The 11,666-nt window shown below is 37.3% G+C and overlaps 1 protein-coding gene across 2 annotated transcripts; it reads right to left on the bottom strand.

The window, feature by feature from the left end:
- Positions 1-438: 438 nt before the first annotated feature.
- On the bottom strand, positions 439-6,994 carry LOC131789606 (D-aminoacyl-tRNA deacylase-like). Of its 2 annotated transcripts, none has more exons than XM_059106769.2 (6): positions 6,856-6,994; positions 4,315-4,405; positions 4,061-4,160; positions 2,604-2,736; positions 2,007-2,107; positions 439-1,265 (listed from the first exon to the last, which is right to left on the bottom strand). In XM_059106769.2, exons 1-6 carry the CDS (start codon positions 6,896-6,898, stop codon positions 1,101-1,103), a joined length of 633 nt encoding a protein of 210 aa, XP_058962752.2. In that variant the 5' UTR covers positions 6,899-6,994; the 3' UTR covers positions 439-1,100. The 2 variants fall into 2 exon arrangements, with proteins under 2 accessions (XP_058962752.2, XP_066016710.1); XM_066160613.1 differs by having other exon boundaries at positions 6,869-6,990.
- Between the last annotated feature and the right edge of the window lie 4,672 nt (positions 6,995-11,666).

Genomic DNA, 11,666 nt, shown 5'->3' with positions numbered 1-11,666 from the left:
TATGAAAGACCCACTTTCTTGCCGGTGTCACAAGAAAAGAAGGGATCACCTTTAATGATCCCTAAATCGCGTGAGCAAATAGGCGGCTTGAGGAAAGGGGGACAGGGTGAGTGGGTAGACACTAGTTTGGAACGCCCCGTTAATAAATAACAACAACAGAAAAAAAAAAAAAGCAAAAGCAAAATATGAAAATTAATTTGCCACAAGGCTTTCGGCCGGGGAAGTTGTTACAAAGGATGGAACTTATTGAAAACTCACTAAGGGCCAAACCTTGATCTAACATGTAACTATACCTACAGCGTACATTTCTTTGATTAAAACCTATTACAAGGAAACTAATAAGCGTTTCGCAAAATTATAGAATAATAGGTTTTGATTTGATACCTATCTACCCCCCTCCCCCCCCGAAAAAGACAAAAACAAAAACAGACAAGAAAATTAAAGACCAACGTTTACTTCCGGTACAAAAGGACCGGTGAGTAAAATATACGTCTCCATCACCTTTTTTACATTTTTACTACTGGACTTCCGGTATTCCAAGGGGATATTGAGTCGCAGCAACTAAATCTATTCGTCTTAAAGGAAACGAACACAAGCTTTCAAATTCAAGTACATTATGTTTCGAAACGCTACCTAGCTCACAAAAACCAAGCCAAACCAAACCAAACCAAACCAAACTAAAACTACTGTATATCCGTTCGCAAAGCGTTATGCCTGCAACCGTGACAAGGGCAGTTCCGAATTGATATTTTTACGCACGAGGGGTGGGGTGAGGTGTAAGCAAGGACCTTAGTTCCAACTGGGCAATTCTAAAAACAAGGACAGCAGTATTACCTATGTAACATATATATGAGGATATCCTAACGGAAAACGAAAAAGGATACGATCTATTTGCAACAACTACTTTTGAGAACGAAAATCTGGGCACTACAATGACAACAGCTATATTTTTTGTACAGTAAAGTATATAAATATATAATTTGTACTGAAATATTAGACGCTTAAGACAGAAAACATTTATGCCGTACAAATGTAAAGCAAATCTGTGGCGTCATGATTAGATACAAGATTTTCAGTTGTGGTTTGGAATTGACCCAGCGTCACGTACTTCCTCGTTTTTCGTCCAGGTTGAGATCGTCAAATTTGTCTATTTTTTGTTCAGCATCGATTGGCGAACTGTGATTTTCTGAATCGGGTAAACTGTTCGTAGAACCCTCATCCCCAGTTATGGTAGCTGATTTTGAGGCACCTGAAGTTCCTTTGACCTGAAGAAAAAATAACGAATGACATACAACAGTTTTACGAAATCAGTTTTAGAGAAAAAGGATGCTCCTTCGATTGATTCGGAAGACAAAGCATTTTTTTTTGTCTACAAATGGAATAGAAGCGCGATGGAAAATATGAGTTGTTCGCAGTCGTTTTTTGCTGAAGCTTTGCCAAGAAAGTTACCAAAGGAACTAGACGATTTTTCGCGCGCAAAAGAGTATTTCGAGGGATCCGGAGGCAAACGCAACGAGTAGGTGGCAGTATAGACTTGATTGGAACAAGAAATCGACCAAAACTATGGGGTTACAAAGCTTGAAAACCTGCTTTTGTTCAGGAAAAGCGGTTATCCCGAGGAGCAGCGAGGAACTGATTCGCGTAGGCCTTCAGTATCATCGCTGCAGAACACTCGTTTCTCTTCCTGTGAGAAGATTTTAAGACGGAAGAGATTTTCCGTGAGCCTAGCACTCAATATCAGTGCTAGACCCAGATCTCTCGCCGGCTCTCGTCGCTTAGACCTATTCAAGGCCTCAAATTTCCTGCGAGCGAAGAAACGCTCGGCCAAAGCATTTATAATCAGGGCCTGCTCGTGAGCTAGGACTGATATGGCGCCTATCAAAATGCTATCGAGCGCACAAAGACGCCTTTAGCATCCAGGGTCAGAAAAAACCAAGAAACGAAGAAGAAAAGAGAAGAAGCCAAAAATTAAAAAGAATAATGAGGATCGAATTTAATAAGCAAACCTGTTTTTGTTGCATTGGTTTTGGCGGTGGCGTTTCTAGGGATATTGTAACTGGACCATCATTCTGAATGTGAACTTGCATGTACGCTCCAAATTTTCCGTCTGAGACAGAAACATAAGTAAAAGATAGAAAATTTAAGAAAATATTTGTGTGTTTACTCAATTACTTTAAATTCACTTCACATGCACATCTATGGGACAAACAGTGAAACGTTTATTTAGTATCATTCGCTGCGTAATTAGCAAATTCTTTCCACAGCACTTCTCCCTCACAAAATCAATCTTTAGTAACTTTCCCGCCCTTGCGGTGAGCGAACGACAAGGCCCATTGCAATTGGCTGCTTTCGAAAAATGACCAGTGCTGATTGGTTTAAAATTTGTCAAACAGATCGTCGTCACCCTGTACGCGCTCAAAAGTCAGTTTTTACCTCTCCTTGCACCTTCTAAGATCTATCACTGCCTCTAGGGTATTTTACCACCATTCTACACTATTTATAAGTCTCCTTCAAACTATGAAAAGCCTCACAAGTTGCTCAGATTTACGTAAAATCCATTCTTGTTCCTTCACCGCTTACGACTCTCTAATTACAATGATCACCTTTAATGGCATCAGGTTTGTAGGCCGATTTCATTGCTTGAAGAAAGTCACCATAGAAAGCCTTACTCTGTTCACCACCCATTGCAAGATGATAATCTGGTTTATTTCCCTTTAGAACTGCTTGTAGTGTGAACTAAACAGGAAGACAAATATACAGAAACCACAAAAAAGATTTAGGTGCACTAATTCAAAATTTGACACAAGAGAGATCCTTCAAAAAAGGCTTGTGATGGACTTTTTCCCCCAGGCTCCCTCTCAAAAGGACTTTAACCCTTGAACTCACAAGATTTCATTACTAGGTAATTTTCCTTCCTGTCTGCCATACAATTCATATGATGTTAGTTTGGAGAATTTGGAATTGGATCAACCAATAGTCCCCTGATTCATATTTTTCTTTATTATCATTTCTTGCCTGCTTGATACTGTGCTGATGGTGTAAGGAGAAATTCTCTCCTGGTCACTAATGGGACTTAAAGGGTTAATCCTTGAATTCTCATGAGTGTCAGAAACAAAATCTTTCTTACAATATCAATAAAATATCAAGCAAACAACTGACGAGAATAAAGAAAAGCATCAATTAGCATATTACTAATTGATCCAATAATAAATTCTCCAATCTTACATCATTTATAGCAGACAGCAAGGAAGATTATTACTGGAATCTTGGGAGTCAAAGGGTTAACTGAGCTCATAGGGTAAGATCCAAGCCTTAGGCCTAACCTTATATTTGCAAAGTATGTATTAAGGAATTTTTTAACTGAAAAAACCCCAACACAAAAATATAGGGACAGCAAGAGGCTTAGCTTCAAGCCTTAAATTATTGCTGCACAATTATTACCTATCAGTGTGTTACCAAAAAATTTGATACTATCAATTGAATCTAACTGCACACTAATGCCATAAGTTTAATTGTCAAGATCATTTATTAAATAAAAAATTTGAGACAGCTACCAGATTAACTCTTTACACCCTAACATCAGTATCAATATTCTCCATAGTCTACTCGATTCATTTCCCTTGATACTAACAAAGAGAATTTGTTTAACAATCAAAGCCTCTTTCTTTGTAATATGGTGATCATTTCCTTTACTCTCATGATCCTAATAAATGATTCAGCATTATTACTATAACAGGAAATTAAATGCTGGTCACTTCTAAGATTTAAAGGGTTATGGCATGTCTAAAAAGTGTAATTTTTTATCTTGCATATCACCAGCATTGGAAAAAAAAGATCATCTAGGTTGTTACAAAATCATAATTATTATCAATGATCAATTTCATTTTTTCTTTCAATCATAGCTTACTTCAAATACATATCTTGCGAGATCAAAGTGAAATTACCTCTGAAAATTATAATAATACAATATTGTAATGGAAATAAAAAGAAAGAGTAAACCTTGTGTATTTATTAAATTTCTAATTTAATCCTCATATTCTGCAAACTTCTGTTAGCTCACCTGACTCACACAAAGTACTTCAAAATTTTTATCTACAACAGACTTCTTCCATCTTTGATCATTCTCATCAAAGACTCTTAAGTTCAGAATTTTTCTCACCCTTAAAGAGAAAATCACCAGAGCATCATTCAACAGTTTTTGGGAGGAGAGCATTGTATTATGTTGAAAATAAATGAACTTCTCCTTGACAGCAAAATGATTAAATTGTTTATTTCTCTCACTCTAGGTTTATATTGAGAAAAAAAAATACTCACATATATTCAATGTCTTTGGGAGTGTCATACTTTGATATTCCCATTAAAACACAGAGTCCTTTTCCAATGGAACTAATAACTTCACCATCAACTGTCAAATGCACACAAATTGAACAATTTTAACAAAAAATGCTTTTAAGTACTCAAAATCTGTTGTGCCAGTTGACCATCTACCAACTACCATTGCAGAGTTTCTGAACTATTGACCTATATATTCATTAATCAAAACTATAACAAAATTCTTGGGTGTGAGTGGTTATCACCAGCCTGATTTGAGCACTAATAGGACTGTGTACGTATCATACTTGTAATTGGATAGAGTAAAGACAGTTGACAAGTCATGCCTGTGTGTGTGGAAGGTAAGCATCTAGTATGTGCACTGTCGTTGGGCATTTTACCAGGTTATCCTTTGTTTTTGTTTTTGTTTTTTTTTAATGAAAATGTATAATCAATGTCTAATTTCTGTCTTGAACGATATCATAGTTTTGGTTAATTGGTAACTCCGACTTTGTGTCATCTAATTGTCTGTAATCATACTCGTGATCAAAAAATTAACAAATTGGACAACAAAACAGACTCCTGCTTCATGGTTGTCTGATTTTGTTAATCACTCATGATTACAGACCAAATTGGATTCCACTCGGTCTTATTACCATTGTCAATCATCAACTGTAGCCATGGTGCATGTAATACATATAGGAGATATGTGACACTAAAAAAAAAAATTAATAATAATAATAATAATAATAATGATAATTACAATGAAAAAAAAAAAGAAGTGTCATGACTTCCATTATTCCACTGATAGATGGCTAGTTTGTCTAAAATTTTGGTGTTATAAAATCCACTCTACTTACAGTAGGTGTAAGGGCCTATTTACACGGTATGACTTTGTCGCATGCGACAAGCTTACGACAGGCTTACGACTCGAATTGTTTCGTGTAAATCAAACCTACAACTCGCTTACGACTCTTAAGTCATGTCGTGGGCCTGTCGTAAGCTTGTCGCATGCGACAAAGTCGTGCCGTGTAAATAGGCCTTAAGAAATGCAGATCATGTGTGCCATAAGACATTTTGTTTCCTATATAATGAGATTTACATTGTAAAGTAATATCATTCATGTCTCTGATCAGGCCAACACAATATTTTAACTGTCCTTCACTTTCAATCTTTGAGAAAGAATCTCTGTCAGTATATATGGAAAAAAAGTATCATACCACAGTAAGTGCTTGAGCAATTCTAATTCACCCATTGCGATGCAACAAAAAACTCACACATTTGCTGCACTCACAGATTTTTTTTAATCCATCGCAGTGCCTGAATAAATTTTTTTGGCGCACACTGTCCATGGGATGATCTCTGTTTATCTATCCATGGTCAGTCAACATGACAGTTTGTAATTTGTCTTAACTTTTTGTTCAGTTGGTCAATGGGTTATCACCTGTTGACCAATAGTTGGCTGATGCACAAGTATCCTCCACCCTAAGGGATTTAGCCTGTTAATTTTCTCTAGGCCACAACACAATATAAACCTTTCTACAAGTCCTCCAAGGAAGGATGCAAAAAGAAAAATCAGCTGGAAAGGCCTGCCTAGCAGAGATGAACCTGTTTACTTCCAGATCAAATTTGTAATTCTCCTTACTGTCAACAATACAATTCTTATAATAATAGTTCAGAGAATTTAGTATTGGATCCACTAATTATTCCCAAATTGTTATTTTTCTTTATTCTCACCTCTTATCTGGTTGATATTGTTTTAATACTGTTAGGAGAAACTCTCTTTTGGTCACTCATGGAAGTTAAAGGGTCAAAGATAAACCTAAAAATGACCTAGTTACTAGTAGGTGTTCAAAATCTTTTAGCCTCAAGGCTTTGGAGACGGCAGCCAGAAACACATCTATGGTCACTGATTGGCTAATCCCTGGGCTGGGACTAGGAGCAAGCCATTTAAACCGTAGGATGCCTTGCTATGCTTTTAAGCCTGCAGTGCAGGCAACTTATTAGGTTGAGTTAACTTAACTAGTGCGCAATTTTTAATCCATATGGCTGTGGTTTGTTTGGAGTCAGAGTGCATGGTGGAGGTAGGGGGCAGGGAAAGGCACTCCCCCACCCCACTCCTCTTCTTATTTTTGACTGTCGATTGCCCCCTCGGTACAAATTTCTTTCTCTCCCCAGCCTTTCACTGCCATTAAAATCAGAGATGGTGGCCATAATTTTTGCTAGGGAAATAGGGAGCACTTCCTCGCCAATCCCGAAACAATAAATGATGACTGGAAAGACTGTGGCAGCTAATTGATAGCCTGACACTGACTACATTCACCCTGACAAAAATCTACCGTTCTCCTTTAAACAATGCAACTTGAAAGGAAGGCAGGAACGAGGCATAATTAAGGTGATGCAGTGAATTACACTCTTCGCTCGATGAGAACTGAACTCTTAATTAAGGAAAGTTCTTTCTTCCGCGTAGAGAAGTGAGAGAAATCTGCAGAACTGAGTCCAAGAAAAATTACAAGCAAGCTGATCTAGACTAAAAAACCTTACCAGAAACACTTGCCTGTGTGACACGCTGAACAATGGCTCTCATTAGGTTGAATGGTAAATAAAAACTCTAACGATCGCGAATATGATATCGCAAACAGACATCTATAGGAAATAATTCCTTCCAACTAACACAAATCGGTACAGCCGTAGCCTCTCACAAAAGCATGCGTAGCACCTGTTTTATCCAGGCTATTGCTCGGCCATTAGTAGGTCGTAATTAACATAATTTCATAACCTAGGTGTCTTTATTGATGTCGTTGAGATATGGCTTTTGGCTTGTTCGTGGGAGCTATAGCTCTTTGGTATCATGTTTCTGCTTTCTGTTTTCTCCTGAGTTACTTCGTATCGCAGTTGTGATCAAGTCTGACCGTACAGAAAATTTAGGGTTGCGACGGTGAGGGTTGTTGCGAAAATAGTGTTTTCCCGTGGACAATGACACGATTCTCGACAAAGTTCTGGCTATTTTTACGATTGCTTCGATGCAGTCCACAGCGGTGAAAACTTCTTCCTTGGAAACACCGATCAAATTCGTTGCAGTGACAAAATTTTACTACTAGAGCGTCGAAGCAGTGCATGAATTCTGGCCTTAGAAACTTTCTCTCGTAGGAAAGCATTTCTATGAAAGAAATTACATCTAAACAAAAGGCTTTCCTTTTGTAAACATTAGCGGGCTTCAATGGGGATTGTGCTTCTTTAACCGAAACTTTCAAGGAAATAACTAGATGAACGACAATCAATTCTGCGGATCCATACTTGTTCAAGACGTTCTGTGGGTTATCTATCATCTCTCAGCTGTTCAAGAAGAATTTTGCGTTTGAATTATCAGAAAATGAATGCGTGGATGAATTCGTGTCAACTATCGCTGTAACAGGTGATTTGGACAGGCTTCAAACAGAATACGCGACGTTATTTGAGGGAAGATATTGTCGAAAAACCTTTCTCCTCGTATTTGTTGAAAATTTGCGTTAGTTGAGAGGAAATATTAGTATGGAGTTGTGGAAAAAGTACTTGATTCGGTGGCGTTTATCTTTAAGTCGTCTGCTGTTAGGATTTTAGATTTTTTTATCATTTGCGTTTCTGTAAGCGCAGCGACTTATTCAACTTCAGTTGGTGCGACCTCTGTGGTTGGAAAAGCCATTTAAATGCGCGACGCAATAAAATTCGAACAAATGATCGACGTGAATGTGTGATAAATATTACTAGATAAGGCACGCGATTACAAAACTGTGTGATATCAGAATAATTATTCACATCTTGAAAGCCTCTCTTAAAGTTCTTTACAGAACGACAGTGATTGTCACTCCTTTTGATCTTGTAGCGCAAACATTTCTTTTTTTAATTTGGAAACAGCGGAAAAGTTCACCCATGTACTATTATTTATATGTGTGTCAAATTTTACAATAAGATGATAGATTTTTAGGCATTGGACAGATGTTGAGTATTGTGAAGTTGACGCATTTTTAATAAAAATTAAGGAAAAAAAAAAAGAAAAAGACGACAAACTGTCGCACTGATGTGTTTGTAGATGTATGAATAAACATTAACGTGAGATAGAAAATATTGCTTTTGCTTTTTTATTCGTTACAGCAGAAGAATTCTTAACGTGACTTTTTCATCATCGTAAATTAGTACAGGTGAGATTATGAGGTGACATCGAATCGATTTAAAGTGATGCAAAATTCCATTGCGAGGAAAATTTAATTTCTCATAATTCAAGTGATGTTCGGATCATTACAAGATTACAAACAGTATTTGAAATTTTGAATTAAGTGTACACTTGCCTTTTGTTGTCAGTGAGACCAGTCCAGTAGTATGTTACAGCGCTTTCAACTCTGTTTATTGACTGCTTGACTGTACTTCGGGCTTAAAGGGAAAAAAGGGGAAAAATGAGCTTTGAGTTCTCACTACAGACGACATTTTGTTGTGTTTTTATGCGAATCCTGCCGTGAATAAATTGTTTTCGATTGGAGACCCTGCCGCAAGAAATTCGTCTTACGAAAGTGAACGCCAGAGACCATGTGCGTTCACGACGCTGCCTAAATGTGTTTGTTACTACCTTATGATACCAGCTTTTACTTCGATTCCATAACGAAAAAAAAAAAATTAAGATCGCAAGGCCTTTTTCTTTTGCAATTGCTGTTCTCTTTGGAAATAGGAGCAAAAAGGATATTCAAGACTGTCATATTTTTTAAAAGCACGCAATCGATGTTACTTCGATAGAGTTCAAGTAAAAAACACTTATTATAACGGAAAATATTTGGGTAACTTTTCTGACGCATAAGCAGTTATCAAAATTAAAATCCAGACATAACAAATATCGTTCTTCTGACGGACGATCTGACTTCAATTTTTTTTATACCTTCTTTTGTTTCGTTTTTTTTTTAAAGGAGTCATTAAAAACTCAGAACATTATATACAGAAAAGAACAATAATCTCTTGCTTCATTTGAATGCTGCGGAAATTCATTATTACTTTAACCTGCCGGCAAAGTAATAAAATGTTCTTAGATAGCTATTGTTATATTATTATATTTCGCTGTTTGTTTTTATAAAGGTTTAAAAAATGTTTTACATAGAATCACCCTAGTTATGTTTCTGCCCGAATCAATCCGATTGCTCCAGTTTTCGAGACGGCCGGGACGATTCCACGATCGAAAAGACAAGCACAATCTGAAACCAGACAAATTTGCTTTCGTAGTACTAGAAACTAATGTTTTTATGCGTTTTTGTCATTATCATTCAAGTCGAAGACAGTCGAAAATACACATGGGAGCGAAGCCTTTCGAACACGATTTCAAAGTTAGGGCAACGCTTTGATACTATATCGTCTTTAAAAAAGTTCCTTTTTTTGCGTAGATGGGTGAAAACTGGGACTTTTGAAAACGTTAACGGAAAATACTTGACATATTGCCGCTTCCATCAGCGTTTGCGAGTGTTTTTACGGTACGTGGGGAAAGTTTCGTGTGTTACTAAAGGTAGGGATGTGGAATATGGACTATGGAATATGGACTATGATTTGGAGAACGTGGAATGCGAAATATAGAGTGAGGAACTGGGATTGGGAATGGAGAATGGGAAAGAGCAAATAAAAAATAGAAAATGGAAAATGGAAAATGGAGAGTGGTAAATGAAGAAAAAGAACAGGGAATAAGGGAGGAAGATTGGAGAATGGAGAATGGAAAACGGGAAAAGAAAAATAAAAAATGGAAAACGAAAAATAGAGAATGGAGAATGAAGATTGGAGAATGAGGAACAGGGAACGGGGAACGGAGAAAAGAGAACGAATAATGGAAAATTAAGAATGAAGAATGGAGAATGAAGAATGGAGAATGGAGAATGGAGAATGGAGAATGGAGAATGGAGAATGGAGAATGGAGAATGGAGAATGGAGAATGGAGAATGGAGAATGGAGAATGGAGAATGGAGAATGAAGAATGAAAAATGGAGAATGGGTATGAAAAAGGAGAATGGAGAATGGCGAATGGAGAATGGAGAATGGAGAATGGAGAATAAAGAATGAAGAATGGAGAATGGAGAATGGAGAATGGAGAATGGAGAATGGAGAATGGGTATGAAGAATGGAGAATGGAGAATGGAGAATGGAGAATGGAGAATGGAGAATGGAGAATGGAGAATGGAGAATGAAGAATGAAGAATGGAGAATGGAGAATGGAGAATGGAGAATGAAGAATGGAAAATGGAGAATGGGTATGAAAAAGGAGAATGGAGAATGGCGAATGGAGAATGGAGAATGGAGAATAAAGAATGAAGAATGGAGAATGGAGAATGGAGAATGGAGAATGGAGAATGGAGAATGGGTATGAAGAATGGAGAATGGAGAATGGAGAATGGAGAATGGAGAATGGAGAATGGAGAATGGAGAATGAAGAATGGAGAATGGAGAATGGAGAATGGAGAATGGAGAATGGAGAATGAAGAATGGAGAATGGAGAATGTAGAATCGAGAATGGAGAATGGAGAATGGAGAATGGAGAATGGAGAATGGAGAATGGGAAATGGAGAATGGAGAATGGAGAATGGAGAATGAAGAATTGAGAATAGAGAATGAAAAATGGAAAATGTAAAATGGAGAATGGAGAATGGAGAATGGAGAATAAAGATTGAAGAATGGAGAATGAAGAATGGAGAATGGAGAATGGGTATGAAGAATGGAGAATGGAGAATGGAGAATGGAGAATGGAGAATGAAGAATGAAGAACGGAGAATGGAGAATGTAGAATGGAGAATGGAGAATGGAGAATGGAGAATGGAGAATGGAGAATGGAGAATGGAGAATGGAGAATGAAGAATGGAGAATGGAATTTGGAGAATGGAGAATGGAGAACGAAGAATGGAGAATGGGAAATGGAGAATGGAGAATGGAGAATGAAGAATGGAGAATGGAGAATGGAGAATGGAGAATGGAGAATGGAGAATGGATAATGGGCAATGGAGAATGGAGAATGGAGAATGGAGAATTGAGAATGGAGAATGGAGAATGGAGAATGGAGAATGGAGAATGTAGAATGGAGAAAGGAGAATGGAGAATGAAGAATGAAGAATGTTGAATGGAGAATGTAGAATGGAGAATGGGGAATGGAGAATGGAGAATGAAGAATGGAAAATGAAGAATGGGGAATGGAGAATGGAGAATGAAGAATGGAGAATGGAGAATGAAGAATGGAGAATGGAGAATGGAGAATGGAGAATGGGGAATGGGAAATGGGAAATGGGAGAAGAAAAATAAAAAAATGAAAAATGGAAAATGGAGAGTGGAGAATGGAAATTGAAGAATAGAGAATGGAGAATGAA

This window comes from Pocillopora verrucosa, chromosome 13 (assembly GCF_036669915.1).
Source record: "Pocillopora verrucosa isolate sample1 chromosome 13, ASM3666991v2, whole genome shotgun sequence".
NCBI lineage: Eukaryota > Metazoa > Cnidaria > Anthozoa > Scleractinia > Pocilloporidae > Pocillopora > Pocillopora verrucosa.
This window is presented reverse-complemented; position numbering and strand designations above follow the sequence as displayed.

Excerpts from the sequence above, each read along its gene's own strand:
- LOC131789606 (XM_059106769.2), bottom strand. The coding sequence starts at position 6,898 with ATGAGAGCCATTGTTCAGCGTGTCACACAGGCAAGTGTTTCTG. Across the intron at positions 4,406-6,855 it reads CACACAGGCAAGTGTTTCTG|TTGATGGTGAAGTTATTAGT; the intron begins GTAAGGTTTTTT and ends TGCATTTGACAG. Across the intron at positions 1,266-2,006 it reads AACCAATGCAACAAAAACAG|GTCAAAGGAACTTCAGGTGC; the intron begins GTTTGCTTATTA and ends TTTTTTCTTCAG.